This window comes from Macaca nemestrina, chromosome 2 (genome assembly GCF_043159975.1).
Source record: "Macaca nemestrina isolate mMacNem1 chromosome 2, mMacNem.hap1, whole genome shotgun sequence".
Lineage (NCBI taxonomy): Eukaryota > Metazoa > Chordata > Mammalia > Primates > Cercopithecidae > Macaca > Macaca nemestrina.
Window position 1 is genome coordinate 111,963,673 of NC_092126.1, and position 15,687 is coordinate 111,979,359.

Consider the following 15,687-nt stretch of genomic DNA (forward strand, 5'->3'; position numbering starts at 1 on the left):
CACCCCCTCCACATTTGCCTCTTGTTCAGGGACAACGGCCCCATACCCCAGGTCAGCCCAGGGAAGACTCAGGCCCCTGCCCATGTGTGCCAGGCCAGGGCTCACTCCAGGGCAGCACCATTCCTCTTCAGTGAGAGTGAACATGGGGGTGGAAGCGGAACCAAGGATCCCAACACAGACCTTCGAGGAAGACCACAGCACCAGGCATCGACAAAGCAGGCCAGAAAAAAAAACACTTCACAAATGGAGAACTGGCTATCAAATACAACCTGAGATTATATTTTAAAAAGTATTTATTGCAAAGAATGCTGGACACAGTGTTGCATGTGGCTGAGATTCGATACCATCCATTCTGGGGAACTCGGGAAAATACCTGCAACATGGGCACACCAGCCCACATGGCCGAAATGTGGCAGCCAATCAGCCATGCCACAGCCCATGTGGAGACCATGCCAGGGCAGAGGCCGGGGGGCTGCCCCCACTCATGCCCTGATCCCTGGATGTCCCTCTGCCGTGTCCCCAGTCCTTGTAATGCATCCAGTCCAGCAGCTCCTAACTCCCCTCTGTACACAGAGAGAAAAGGCCTCGGTGGTCTCACCTCAGGTGACATCCAGAGGTACATGCACTGTTGCTGACCAAGGGGACCCACTATGGCTAACAAGTGAGTGTGTCCAGGTGACAAAAGTCACCGAAACTCCAAAAGACACAGAAGCAAAGGCTGCAGTCCCCATGCCCCAAAGGGAGTGGCATGGTCCTTGGGCTGTGGGTCTAAAGGGTTTGGGGCTCTGACAAGATGAGTGTGGAAGGAGGATCCTGCCCCTGCTCCGCCTTGGACATCTCTTAGGAGAGCAGCACACAAGGATGAGAGACCACCAGCCAGGGCCAGGGATGCTAACTTCTCTCAGGGGCAGGTGGCATCTGCAGGCTGCAAAGCCCTGGGAGGCTGGAAAGATGTGCTACGTTCCAGGCACAGGCCAGGTAAGGCTCCAGACACAAAGGACTTGGGATCCAGGGGCCTGGCTTCCCCAGAGTCCACCTGTGGACAGCAGGGCACCCGATTACCAGTCCAGACACTTTCTGACCCAGCACCACAACTTGCCAGCCAGTGTTTGCCAGCTGTAAACAGACTGCTCAGGCTGCCTCTCTGGGACCACAAGAACTCAGGGGCATGACAGACACTGGACTACACAAGGCCATTTTCACCAGACTCACATGCACATGAATGGAAAGCTGTGCTGCAGCTGGGAAAATCCTCCCTTGCCCAGGGACTGCCTATGGGTCTGCCTTCTCCCTTCCTCAGGCCCACAGGCAGAAGTCAAAAAACACCAGAAAAGTTTTACAGGACCATACAAGTGTTTCTGAATCATTTATGGCAAATGCATGTCTCTGCCACCAGTGTACATTCCTGTGTGGACACGGGCAGCAACAGGTGAGAGGCCACCTCCCCATCGGCTGCCAGTGTTCACAGCCAGGGAAGGGGAGAGGGGGCGGCAGCCTCTCCCTCGAGCACTTCGGTGTGTGCACCAGGAAGGGAACTCGTATGCCTACCCTGTCTTGAGGTGGTTTTACTGTGAGAGCAGGCCTGAAGGGGCATCCCTGGCCACCAGCTCCCCTAAGCATACCTAAGTAGCCGGGTACATGCACAACAGGGGAGGGGCGACCACAACTGCCCCCCTGCCTGCACATTTCTGTGCATTGCAATGTGCCGAAGCAAGCGTATTGCTTCCATGAATGCCTGCAAATAAGGGTGACATGGATACAAGGGCCTGGCCAGTGGCTGCCTGGGAAGCATCTGCTGTGGTTGGGGCTCTAGTTCCTGGTGGGTAAGGATGGGAAGGGCTCTCCCTCTTACCAGAGGCAGCAGAAGCTCAGGGCCCCATGAACACCTGGCCTCTGGCTCAGGCAGTGGCCACAGAGAGGATGGTAGAGGCCCTGCGGAGAGTCACCAGGTCCACGCTGAGCAGCTGGGCCACAGTAGGAACATCACAGCAAGCACTTTCCTTTCACATTGTAGGGTTTCACACTTCACAAAGCCAACTGAGCTGGCGAGAGTGAACACCTAAGAGCTGCGCCGGAAGAACCCGGGGCTGGGCAACCTCCGCACAGCCCATGCAGATGCAGTCTGGTCAAGTGACTCTCAGCAGCAGGTCAGGAGCCATGCGCAACCTTGTTGCCGACGGTCAACAAAGAGCCAGGTGCGCTGGGGCGGGGGTTCTGGGTTCCGCCAGCCATGTGTGGCTTCAAGAATATCCCTGCATGGCATGGTGACTGTCACACACACTGGAGGGCCTGGAATGACCCCCTCTGCAGAGACCAGTGCCTGCCTAGTGGTCACAGTGGATGAACGTGGTCACTGGTGAGCAGGCACCGTGACAAGGGCTTCCTCTGGAGGTCTTGAGATGTCCACGTTCTGTACAATAAAAACACAGAGCGTTCACTCCATAGCAGGAATAGATGAGAGGCCTGCTGTCTACCTTCCTTATCACTGTGGCTCGTCAGGCTTCACATTCTCACTGTAGCAGCCTTGGCCGCAAGACTCTAGAACGCAAGCTTCCCTGAGAATGCATGGCCAAGAGCTTCGTGCCACACAGTGGGTGGACGGACAATAGAACAAAGGTGCGGTGGAGGATGCCACCACGTTTTCTGCTCCACTGCAGCCAGGTCAGGCAATACCCAAAGCAAGGCTGCTACCTCCTCCTATCTTAGGGCTGGGTCAATTGAGGAGGAATGCCTGGCTTGGGGATTTTATCCTCATTTTTGGGGCAGGGATGGGGTTCAGCTCCTGGGGGTGCCTCCATCCTGGTTTAAAGGGTGGGCACACAGGTGTCAGAGGTGCCCCAGAAGCCTAAGGGCATTTCCTGGTCTGCAGCCTGGTCTGTCCCCTCAGAACTGGGGCACAGGGCCTCCTGAAGCCCTCAGCTATAGACAGCCCCCACCAACTTGCAGAGCTCAGTCCCATCCTTGGCCTGTCGGGCTCAGGGTGTCTCAGGCCTGAGGAACAGGGAATCTGAAACTTCCCTTAGCTCTCTGAGGCTGTCTTATGTTCCCCCGAGCCTGGTGGCCCTCCTCCCAGCTGTGGGCCCTGGAACCATCACCTGCAGGAGCAGGTCACTGATGACCTGAGCTGCTGCCTTATGCAACATGACATGCCCAGATCTGCAGGGAGAGAGACATGGCCCCCATGGCCCATAGCCTGGGCTCATAGGACCGGCCCCTGGAATTATAGGGGCAGGTATAATTCTTATTGCTGGGCAGGCTTCCTGAGGCACCCCTTTTCCACCACAGCCTGCCCCAACGGATGGGCTGGAAGGGAGCCATCAAGGAACCTGGGGTTAGTAGCAGTTTGCCTCTGAGAAGCACCCACCCATAGTGGGCAGAGTGACCGTCAGTCACACTATGGTGATGGACTGGCAGGGTCAGCTCCCAAGGGCTGCCAGGCCCAGGGGCCTCTCTTACCATCACTCTGTCAGCACTGGGGGCCCAGTGCCATCTGGGCCTTCCTTGGCCCAAAGGATGCCAGTTGGGAGGTGCCTTCCCCTGTGACTTGTGGGTACTAAATTGGGCCTGGGCTGAACTTGGCCAAGACATGCACGGACTCTCAGAGCAATGGGAAGAGAGGCCTGCAGGGTAACTGGTCCTGCTTGGGGGCAGTGGTGTTGGGAAGGGACAGGACACATCTACACAGCTATGCTATGAGGTCCAAGGCCAGATGTCCTGGTCCAGTTCAAGGCCTGCACCCTCAGCAGGGACCCAGAGCCGAAGCAGGCCCCATCATGGATGGCAATAGGCATCACTGAGGCCCAGGAGCCTTCTCCGTGCAATGGACTCCAGGAACTGGGACCAGGGCTCCCAGAAGCGTAGGTCCGACCCTTGGCCCCAATGGGAGAGGGAGCCACCATTGTAGAGGGACCCCACATGGGACCAAGAGTGGTTCTGAGCTACACTCTGAGGAGCTTCTACTTTCCACAAGGCACTTGGGGAGCACAGGTGGTGACTGCTCTTCTGGACCAAGGTCTCCACCCCATGCGGAGGCCCCTTCAGCATCTGCACGGCCCTTTCCCCAAAAGGGCATGATCCCATTTTAATTTTTAAAGGTGCTGTGGTTAGAAAAGGGGCTCATGAGGCCTCGGCTGCAGGGATGGGGAGTGGGAAGAGTAAGCCTCATTCTTAGCCTCCAGCCTCTTTCTCACTGAGCCCAAGGGCCCCCTTGACTTAGACCTCCAAGGAGCTGCTGGGGAGCCCTGTGGCTCCTCAGGTCCTGGGGGTCCAACCACACCCAAGCTCAGGCACTCCTGAGCCTGGTGGCTCAGCATCAGGGATTTCCCCATCGCCAGGGCAGGTGCCTTGGGAAGGGCTGATGCAGGCCCCACCCTGCTGATAGGACAACAGTCTTGGCAGAAGATTCAAGCTCCCTCTGGCAGGTGCCCCAGCTGGGCCTGGCCCTGGAGGATGTGCAGTCTGGACACCCCCACATCAGGAACACCCCACTACCCCAGCAGTGACCCCATTGCTACCTGAGGCCTGTCCCGGTGCGTGTTCACAGCGGCCACATTCAGGAATATGGACTCCACTTTACAACCTGCCAAAGGGAAGATGCAAATCCATCCCCACTCCTGAAAGGCAGCTGAGCCGCAGAAGCTAGAAACTTCTCTTGGAGGGGGGTCTGGGTGTGTGGAATGGAGCAGCCATCTCAGCCTCACTCTAGTTCTTCCACTTTAGGCAGCTCTGGGGAGCCCCGGGAGGAAGGACGAGACACCCTGCCAGACCCATACTTATCCATATGTGGCGGCCCAGACAGGGCCACACAGAGGCCCCAGGCTCCCCAACCCCAGGGCAGAGAGGGATCGGGGGAGCAGCAGGCCTAAGGTGAGGTCACTGGCTCTCAAAGTCTTCAGGGCCCCCAAACCACCCACATCCCAACTCTACCATGCAAGTCCCAGTCAACCACGTGCCAGGTGCACAGTGCAATGGGTGATGAGGCCATTATCACACAGTGGAGGGACATCAGCTGCCACTGGGCTTCACAGCCATTCCCCCAAGAGCACCTGTGTTAAAGGTGAGGAGCTAAGACCTGAGAGATGAAGTTGCCTGAGGTCTCTGCTGGTATAGCAAGAGGCAGGGGTGGGACTCACACTGCCCTGCACCCAGAATAAAGTCCAGGCCCTGGGGACCATGGGGCCTTGTGGGGGTTTGGAAAAATCAGTAGAAAAGCCCCTCATGCAGGTAGGCAATGGGTAAGCAAAGTCACTGGGGAGGCCTTCTGTGTGGCCACATAAACTTTTTCACAACAAAGTTTTTTTTTTTTTGAGACGGAGCCTCACTCTGTCGACCAGGCTGGAGTGTAGTGGCGCGATATAGGCTCACTGCAAGCTCCGCCTCCCAGGTTCTTTTTTTTTTTTTTTTTTTTGAGACGGAGTCTTGCTCTGTCGCCCAGGCTGGAGTGCAGTGGCCGGATCTCAGCTCACTGCAAGCCCCGCCTCCCGGGTTCATGCCATTCTCCTGCCTCAGCCTCCCGAGTAGCTGGGACTACAGGCGCCCGCCACCTCGCCCGGCTAGTTTTTTGTATTTTTTAGTAGAGACGGGGTTTCACCGTGTTAGCCAGGATGGTCTCGATCTTCTGACCTCGTGATCCACCCGTCTCGGCCTCCCAAAGTGCTGGGATTACAGGCTTGAGCCACCGCGCCCGGCCAACCGCCTCCCAGGTTCACGCCATTCTCCTGTCTCAGCCTCCTGAGTAGCTGTGACTACAGGCACCCACCACCATGCCCGGCTAATTTTTTTGTATTTTTAGTAGAGACGGGGTTTTACCATGTTAGCCAGGATGGTCTCGATCTCCTGACCTTGTGATCCGCCCGCCTCGGCCTCCCAAAATGCTGGGATTACAGGCGTGAGCCACTGCGCCCGGCCCCACAACAAACTTTTTTTTTTTTTTTTTGAGACGGAGTCTCGCTCTGTCGCCCAGGCTGGAGTGCAGTGGCCGGATCTCAGCTCACTGCAAGCTCCGCCTCCCGGGTTCACGCCATTCTCCTGCCTCAGCCTCCTGAGTAGCTGGGACTACAGGCGCCCACCACCTCACCCGGCTAGTTTTTTTTTTTGTATTTTTTTAGTAGAGACGGGGTTTCACCGTGTTAGCCAGGATGGTCTCGATCTCCCGACCTCGTGATCCGCCCGTCTCGGCCTCCCAAAGTGCTGGGATTACAGGCTTGAGCCACCGCGCCCGGCCACAACAAACTTTTTAAAGGCAAATTAGGGCTGGGGATGGTAGCTCACGACGGTAGCTCATGCCTGTAATCCCAGCACTTTGGGAGGCCAAGGTAGGTAGATTACCTAAGGTCAGAAGTTCGAGACCAGCCTGACAACATGGTGAAACCCTGTCTCTATTAAAAATACAAAAATTAGCTGGGTATGGCGGCAGGCGCCTGTAATCCCAGCTACTCGGGAGGCTGAGGCAAGAGAATCACTTGAACCCAGGAGGTGGAGGTTGCAGTGAGCCGAGATCACGCCATTGCACTGCAGCCTGGGTGACAGAGCAAGACTCCGTCTGAAAGAAGAAAAACATATTGGGAAAGGTAGTGGGGTAGTGGGTGAAGGAATGGGTTCCTAACACAATTTTCCAGGAATTTGGAGAAAATCATGGAACTGTGCAGAGATCCAAGGTCATGGCTACCCATGGTCAATGCTCAGGAAGCTTCCTTACCGTATGCCACAGGGGTCAGCTTCAGGACTGTGTGCAGTGGACACTTGAGGTAGGGCAGCTGTTCTGTAGACACAGAGGGGGATGGCTAGCACACCAGAAATGCCTGGTGACAGTGCCTACCTTCTAACACAACCCTCCCACCTCCCCCAGGGCATGGCCCGCACCTGCTGCCTTGTCGAGGAAGTAGGCCAGCAGGCAGCGCATCACAGCCTGGTGGCAGATGACCAGCACATTCTCTTGCCTCTCCAGCTCCATGATGACAGGCTCTAGTCTCTGGACCAGGTCCTCGTAGGACTGCAAGGGCAAGCAGAGAGGTGTCCCTCAGGCCCAGCTCCGGGGGAGGGACAGACACATGCCGGACACTGGGCCACCTACCACTCCTGCAGCTGCTCACCATTCTGGGAAGCTGTGACTGGGTCTCCTCCAGCCTAGCCTTCTGAGGGCATGGGGGTGGGCAGCTGAGGAAAGGGGCCACCTTTCCCATCTCAGGGCCAGGTTCTGGTAGGATTGAGAGTGCAGAGCTAGGCCTCAGGCTCCATCCCAGGGTCCACCTCAGTGCTCACCCATGGAGCTCTGCACTGAATCCTCAGCTATGGAATTAATGTGACTGGAGAAGACTCTGCCTGCTTCCAGCCCACAGCAAAGAGAGTGTACCAACAAAAGTGCAGGGGAAGAGAGCAAAGACCAGGAACTTTCTGGAGTGTGACTCATCAGAAACAGTTGGGGTCCCCAGGAACTATCCTCAGTCTACCTGCCCAGTATCTTCCCCCTATGCCTGCCACGATGTACGGTTTGGGCCCCTGCTGGGCCTCTCGACCTCGCAGGTTTAGATTTTCATCAGTTTCATCCTTCTGCACACAATGAGTGGTCCTTCAAAAATGGCCTCCAGCAGTCGGAATTGAATGTACCCCGAGCTTTGATTAGGAAGCAAGAATGACACACTGATTTGTGCTAGCTCCTGGTAGTTCTGAGAAAATCCTAGATCAGTTCTTTTGGTAACATGAATTTCTCAACCAATTCTCCTCCCTGTATTCTCAAGTTTGAGCAGCCAGCTGCTTTGTTTCTCCTGACCGTTATCTGGGTTAGTTCTAAATCTGAACTTGGCCTCACAACATGATGTGGGGAATAATTAATGTTTCCAAGAGCTATACTATCCTGAGGATGGTACAGTATAGGGGCCTGTGAGTCTAGTTTCTGGGTGGAGGTGCTTCTACATGTGTACATATACGTGTACATATGTGTGTTGATGGGGGGTATTTTTATTTGGCCCCTGCCCCAGGCCACCTCCTGGAATTGGAAGGAAATGCCTCAGTCAAGGTGACCCTCAGTTTCTGACCTGGGGCTGGGGCTGACCTCTGTCAGAGAAGGTGACAAGTGCAGTGGCTTGTGGTAGCCAACTCATGTGTGGAAGGTCTCCCCGGGTCTGGTGCCAGGGCTGGGGGTGGTGCCTGGAGCCACAGGGAGGATGGGCTCAGCCTGTGACAAAAGGAAGCATCCAAAGGAAGGGTGAAGCCCGAGACAGGGACGCGAATGAGCTGAGACCCAAGTCCCAGGTCTGCCATGGTCTCCCCAACTCCCCAGCCATTTGAGCACCCTGGAAAGGGCCGACAACTCCCTGGGAAAGGAGCTGGCCTGGGAATTCCAGGGGACAGCTCACTGTCTATAGGGGTCCCAGGAAAGCCTAACCCCACAGACCCCCCACCTCAGGCCCTGCCCTTCCGAATTCTCCACCCCTGGGAAGGGGAAAGACAAGAATGGAGAGCAGGGAGCCAAAGGTCTCCGGGTTGAAGGTCTGCCCTACACGGTACTGCCCACCCCACACCTGAGGAAGGGACTAAGGCCTGGGCCGCACAGCTGGCAAGGGGTGGAAATGAACCACACACCCAGGCTGGCCTGCCTCTGAGACTAGGCCCCTTCTGCTACCCCCGCAGCCCCTGTAGAGCCCCACAGGCCCTCAGCCACAGGTGGTACTCCCAGGCGGGCGGTAGGTGGCTGGGACTAAGCCCCAAATCCCACGTACCTCCCCTTTAGGGTACCGGTACCGGTACTTGTCCTGGTCCCGCAGGGCGAACTCCAGTGGATAATTATCCTGAATTTCCTCATAGGTCATTTCCTCACAGACGCCCTAGGGAGATACCACAGTCATCACACCTCCTACAATGGCTAGAAGACAAGCCTTGGGGGTGTTTGGGGTGAGGCAGCATCAAGCAGAGGAGACCAAATTCATGGGCATTTCCTGGGCAAAGGGAACAGAAACCTGTCCAGGGAAGGGAGGCCCTCTAGGAACACTGATCATTGGTGGTTCCTTGTTTGTAAAAAGCTACCAGGACAGCCTTGTCCACCTATCCATCACCCATCCAATACATACAGAGATGCTATGTGTTTTTTCTTTTCTGTGCTGTGAAAATACTTCTCGTGAGTATAGGTTGTTATGCAAACTATGAAGGAAAACTTCACTTGTGTTATTTGGGATACACACACACACACACACATACACACACACAGAGCATAGATCATCTTCTACAAATGCCATTAAAAAAAAAAAACAAAAAAAAGCTGACCGGGCATGATGGCTCATGCCTGTAATCCCAGCACTTTGGGAGGCTGAGGAGGTCAGGAGTTCAAGATCAGCCTGGCCAACATGGTGGAGGAGGCAGTGGTTGCAGTGAGTTGAGATTGGGCCACTGCACTCCAGCCTGGGCAACAGAGAGACTCCCTCTCAAAAAAAAAAAAGAAAAGTTGGTTGGGCATGTAATCCCAGCACTTTGGGAGGCCGAAGCAGGTGGATCACCTGAGATCAGGAGTTCAAGGCCAGCATGGTCAACATGATGAATCCCCATCTCTACTAAAAATACAAAAACTAGTCAGGTGTGGTGGCGCACGCCTATAGGCAGGAGAATCACACGTACCCAGGAGGTGGAGATTGCAGTGAGCCGAGATCGCACCACTGCACTCCAGCCTGGGGCAGAGAGTGAGACTCTGTCTCAAAAAAAAAAAAAAGATGGGGATATATTGTATTAGAGTGGGTCCTAAATTCAATCATTGGTGTCCTTTTAAGAACGCCATGTAGGCCAGGTGCGGTGGCTCATGCCTGCAACCCCAGCACTCTGGGAGGCTGAGGCGGGTGGATCATAAGGTCAGGAGTCTGAGACCAGCCTGGCCAATATGATGAAACCCCGTCTCCACTAAAAAAATTCAAAAATTAGCTGGGTGTGGTGGCACACATCTATAGTCCCAGCTAGTTGGGAGGCTGAGACAGAAGAATCTCTTGAACCTGGGAGGCAGAGGTTGCAGTGAGCTGAGATCGTGCCACTGCACTCCAGCCTGGGCAACAGAGTGAGACTCCGTCTCAAAAAAAAAAAAAAAAAAAAAAAAAAAGAATGCCATGTGAAGGCACGGACAGACACACATAGGGAAGAAAGCCATGTGACGACAGCCAGCGGACAGAGGTGGGATTGGAATGATGAGGCTATGAGCCAAGAAATACCAAGGATTGCTGGCAACAACTGGAAACTAGGAAGAGGTGAGGAAGGTTCTTTATTAGCACCTTCAGAGGGAGCACAGCCCTGCTGAGGCCTTCATTTCAGACTTCCAGCCTCCAGAATTGTGAGAGAATCAATTCATGTCATTTTAAGCCACTCATCTGTAGTGCTTTGTTACAGCAGCCCTAGTAAACTAATACATACTTTTTATTATATTTAGTGGTTCTTTTGTTTTGTTTCATTTTGTTTTTTGAGACAGTCTTACTCCGTCACCCAGACTGGAGTCCAGTGGTGTGATCTTGGCTCACTGCAGCCTCAAACTTCCCAGGCTCAGGTGATCCTCTCACCTCAGCCTCCCAAGTAGCTGGGACTACAGGCGTGCACCACCACACTTGAATACTAACACGTATTTTGGTACCAGGAAGTGAAGTGCTGCTGGCTGCTGTAATAAAGAACTAAAAATATGGAAGTGGTTATGAAATTGGATAGTGGGTAGAGGCTGGAAGAATTTTGTGGTGCATGATAAAAAGCTTAGACTGTCTTAAAGAGACTGTTAGTAGAAATTTAGACATGAAAGATTATTCTGGTGAAGGCACAGAAGGAAGTGAAGAGGAAGACAGAGAAAGCTTCCATCTTATTTTTTTTTTTTGAGACAGGGTCTCGCTCTGTTGCCCAGGTTGGAGTGCAGTGGTGCAATCTCAGCTCACTGCAACCTCCGCCTCCTGGGTTCAAACAATTCTCCTGCCTCAGCCTCCTGAGTGCTGGGATTACAGGCAGAGGCCACCATGGCTGGCTAATTTTTTGTATTTTTAGAAGAGACGGGGTTTTGTCATGTTGACCAGGCTGGTCTCGAACTCCTGGCCTCAAGTGATCTGCCCGCCTCAGCCTCCCAAAGTGCTGGAATTGCAGGCATGAGCCACTGCGCCTGGCCTATGCTCTTTATTCTAAAGAAAATGATACAAAAATGTTAAAAATAAAAGGGAAAAAAATATAATAAAAAAATATGGACAGGTTGGGCATGGTGGTTCATGCCTGTAATCTCAGCACTTTGGGAGGCCAAGGAAGGAGGATCGCTTGAGCCCAGGAGTTCAAGACCACCCTGGGCAACATAGCAAGACAACATCTCTAAAAATTTTTTAAATTTAGGACAGGTGCAGTGGCTCACGCCTGTAATACTAGCAATTTGAGAGGCCAAGGTGGGATCACCTGAGGTCAGGAGTTTGAGACCAGCCTGACCAACATGGAGAAACCTCATCTCTGCTAAAAATATAAAATTAGCCAGGCTTGGTGGCTCATTCCTGTAATCCCAGCTACTCAGGAGGCTGAGGCAGGAGAATCACTTGAAACTGGGAGGCAGAAATTTTTTTTTTTTTTAATTTTGAGAGGGAGTTTTGCTCTTGTTGCCCAGGCTGGAGTGCAGTGGCAGGATCTTGGCTCACCACAACCTCCACCTCCTGGGTCTCGAACTCCCGAGCTCAGGTGATCTGCCCACCGTGGCCTCCCAAAGTGCTGGGATTACAGGCATAAGCCACCACACCTGGCCAAAAAAATTTTTTTTTCTTAATTTAGCTGGGCACAGTGATGTGCGCCTGTAGTCCTAGCTACTTGGGAGGCTGAGGTAGGAGGATTACTTGAACTTGGGAGGTCAAGGCTGCAGTGAACTGTGATGGTGCCATAGAGCTCCAGCCAGGACAACAGAGCAAGACTCTGTCGCTAAAAAAAAAAAAAAAGAAAAAGAAAAAATTATATGGACAGAAAGCAGGAATAACAAATCAAAACCACAATGCAATACCACACCCATTAGGATGGCTACTATTTAAAAAGAAAAGAAAAGAAAACAACAAGTGTTGACGAGGATGTGGAGAAATTGGAACCCGTGTGCACTTCTGGTAGAAATGTAAAATGATGCAGCTGCTATGGGAAACAGTACAGCAGTTCCTCAAAAAAATAAAAGCAGATGCCGGGCACGGTGGCTCATGCCTGTAATCCCAGCACTTTGGAAGGCTGAGGCAGGTGGATCGCCTGAGGTCAGGAATTCGAGACCAGTCTGACCAACATGTGAAACCCTGTTGCTACTAAAAATACAAAAAAATTAGCTAGGCGTGGTGGTGTGCGCCTACAATCCCAGCTACTCGGGAGGCTGAGGCAGGGGAATTGCCTGAACCAGGGAGGTGGAGGTTGCAGTGAGCTGAGATCGCGCCTTGCCCTCCAGCCTGGGCGACACAGCAAGACTCCGTTTCAAAAATAAATAAATAAATAAAATAAAAATAAAAACAGAATTACCATAGGATCTGGCAATTTTACTTCTAGGTCTATACCAAAAACAACTGAATTGAGAGCAGGGTCTCAAAGAGACATTTGTATCCATGTTCATAGCTGCATTATCCACAATAGCTAAAAAGTGGAAGCTGTCCAAGTGTCCATTGGCAGATGAATGGATACAGGAAATGTGGTATACAATAGAATCTTATTCTGCCTTAAAAAGGAAGAAAATTCTTCAGGTTGGGTGTGGTGATTCACACTTGTAATCTGAGCACTTTGGGAGGCCAAGGTGGTAGAATCGCTTGAGGCTAGGAGTTTGGGACCAGCCTGGGCAACATAGCGAGCCTCCCTTCTCTACAAAAAATAAAAGAATTAGCTAGGCATGGTGGTGTACACTTGCTAGTCCCAGCTACAAAGGAGGCTAAGACAAGAGAATCATTGAGTCTAGGAGTTTGAGGCTGCAGTGATTGCTGCATTGCACTGTAGCCTGGGTGACAGAGTGAGATGCTGTCTTGAAAAAAAAAGGGGGAAGGAAACTCTTGTGCAAGCTGCAACCTGGATGAACCTTGAGGATGTTACGCTAACTGAAGTAACCAGTTACAAAAAGACAAATACTATATGATTTCACTTACATGAGGTGTATAAAGTAGTCAAAGTCATAAAGACAAAGTGGTTGCCAGGGGCTGGGAGTAGCAAATAGAGTTATTGTTTTTCTTTTTTAAATTTTTTTAGAGATGGGGTCTCATATGTTGCCCAGGCTGGAGTGCAAGGGCCATTGGTGAATGCAATCATAGCACACTACAGCCTCAAACTCATGGGCTCAAGCAATCCTCCCACCTGAGCCTCCCAAGTACCTGGGACTACAGGTATGAACCAACACATCTGGCTTGAGTTATTGTTCAATGGGTACAGAGTTTCTGTTTTACAAGATTAAAAGAGTTCTGCAGATGCATGGTGGTGATGGTTGCATAACATTGTAAATATACTTCATAGCCCTGAAATGTACACTTCAAAACAGCTATGATGATAAATTTTATGTTATGTGTATTTTACTACAGTAAAAAAAAAAAAAAAAAAAATGGAAAAACAAAAGCAGGGGTGGTAATATTCAGATTAGTCAAAGTATATATCCACAGCAAAACTTTTCATATTGAAATGGGAACCACCCATAATACAGACCAAGCCACGATGGAGCAACTGGTACCAGATTTGCTCTGGCCCCAACAAAAACAACTATTATTTAAAAAAGGACAAAATGGCAGGGTGCCGTGGCTCACACCTGTAATCCCAGCACTTTGGGAGGTCGAGGCGGGTGGATCGCCTGAGGTCGGGAGTTCAAGACCAGCCTGGCCAATGTGGTGAAACCTTGTCTCTACTAAAAATACAAAATTTAGCTGGTGTGGTGGCGGGTGCCTGTAATCCCAGCTACTCTGGAGGCGGAGGCACGAGAATCACTTGAACCCGGGAGGCGAAGGTGGCAGTGAGCCGAGATCGTGCCATTGCACTCCAGCCTGGACAACAAGAGCAAACCTCCGTCTCAAATAAATAAATAAAAGGACAAATCAAACAACTGTTTTTAGACACAAGACTAGGCAGGGCTGTGATCCTTGAGAAAAGGGAAGCAAGTGGAGGGGAAGAGGCAGCAGCTTACTGCCCAGAGGCACTTCCTGGACTTCAGAGCCAAGCACCATGAAGAAATAATGAAAGATTCGAGGCCGGGCGCGGTGGCTCAAGCCTGTAATCCCAGCACTTTGGGAGGCCGAGACGGGCGGATCACGAGGTCAGGAGATCGAGACCATCCTGGCTAACACGGCGAAACCCCGTCTCTACTAAAAAATACAAAAAACTAGCCGGGCGAGGTGGCGGGTGCCTGTAGTCCCAGCTACTCGGGAGGCTGAGGCAGGAGAATGGCGTGAACCCGGGAGGCGGAGCTTGCAGTGAGCTGAGATCTGGCCACCGCACTCCAGCCTGGGTGACAGAGCGAGAGTCCGTCTCAAAAAAAAAAAAAAAAAAAAAAAAAAGAAATAATGAAAGATTCAAGAAAGGAAAAAAGTGGAATTCCCGGAGCTTTGAAACACCACATCTGATATGAAAAGTTCACTGGATGGGTTTAATAAAAATGCAGAAGTAGCCGGGCGCGGTGGCTCACGCCTGTAATCCCAGCACTTTGGGAGGCTGAGGAGGGCAGATCACAAGGTCAGGAGATCGAGACCACGGTGAAACCCCGTCTCTACTAAAAAATACAAAAAATTAGCCAGGCGCGGTTGTGGGTGCCTGTAGTCCCAGCTACTCAGGAGGCTGAGCCAGGAGAATGGTGGGAACCCGGGAGGCGGAGCTTGCAGTGAGCTGAGATCCGGCCACTGCACTCCAGCCTGGGCGACAGAGCGAGACTCCGTCTCAAAAAAAAAAAAAAATAAAATAAATAAATAAATAAATAAAAATGCAGAAGTAAAGATAAGTGAACTAAAGCTCGGAAGGAAAAAAAGACTGAGAAAAAATGAACAGAAGAAAGAAAAAAACCAGAAGTTCAGTGACCTATGGGATGATACTGGACAGTTGGCCAGGTTGGAGTCAAACTCCTGACTTCAGGTGATGAGCCCACCTCAGCTTCCCAAAGTGCTAGGATTGCAGGCGTGAGCCACCGCTCCGGGCCAGAACAGCATCTTTAAAGAGACAAAGGCCGTGCTGGTTCACCTCATTTGTGTCTCCAGATCCCTGGCAGGTTGGCTATGGCTGACTGCAGCTACCAAGCTCCCCTGGCCGCTGATTTCTTGTTGAGCTAGACCATGAGGAACCCTAGCAGGAGGCCACAGGGAGGGAGGAGAGTAAGGTTGAGGTGTCAATTCCCAGGCTCACTCCTGAGAATGGTCTAGGGCTCACCCAAGGTCCCATCCTGTTAGGCTGCCCTTTCCTCTCTGCTCCCAGCCCCTAGGTTCCTGTATCCTTTCTCTCTCCTCTCCTTTGCCCAAGGGGAGCAATGGTCACTGTTGTTACAATGCGATGCATCGGCCCTGCGGTGTCTGGGAAGCAGACAGGGAGGGAGGGACGGTAACTACCGCGTCAATCTCGTTGAGGACCTTCCACTGTTCATAGGGCACACCTAGCGCCTCAGCCGTCTGGATTGTCCTCTTCATCTGGCTTGTCCAGACCTTCAGATCCTTGATATTCTGGTCACTGATGAACTGGGCCAGACTCTTGGCAAACTGAAATACATCATAAGCAAACTCAGACCCACAGGTCCTGGGA

General features: G+C 52.3%; 1 protein-coding gene across 6 annotated transcripts in view; it reads right to left on the minus strand.

Annotated features, from left to right (window-relative positions):
- Positions 1–275: 275 nt before the first annotated feature.
- The window catches only part of LOC105480409 (6-phosphofructo-2-kinase/fructose-2,6-biphosphatase 4), a 44,646-nt gene continuing 29,234 nt past the window's right edge, over positions 276–15,687 (minus strand). For 5 of the 6 annotated variants that reach the window (XM_011739230.3, XM_011739229.3, XM_011739231.3 and 2 more), the window contains 6 exons: positions 15,498–15,644; positions 8,718–8,822; positions 6,862–6,991; positions 6,698–6,760; positions 4,515–4,579; positions 276–2,410 (listed from right to left, as the gene is read on the minus strand). In XM_011739230.3, the coding sequence (XP_011737532.1) occupies positions 2,351–2,410; positions 4,515–4,579; positions 6,698–6,760; positions 6,862–6,991; positions 8,718–8,822; positions 15,498–15,644 (570 nt within the window). In that variant the 3' untranslated portion in view covers positions 276–2,350. Of the gene's footprint in view, positions 2,411–4,514; positions 4,580–6,697; positions 6,761–6,861; positions 6,992–8,050; positions 8,174–8,717; positions 8,823–15,497; positions 15,645–15,687 lie in introns of those variants that run through there. The other variant, XM_011739235.3, reaches the window with a different exon arrangement.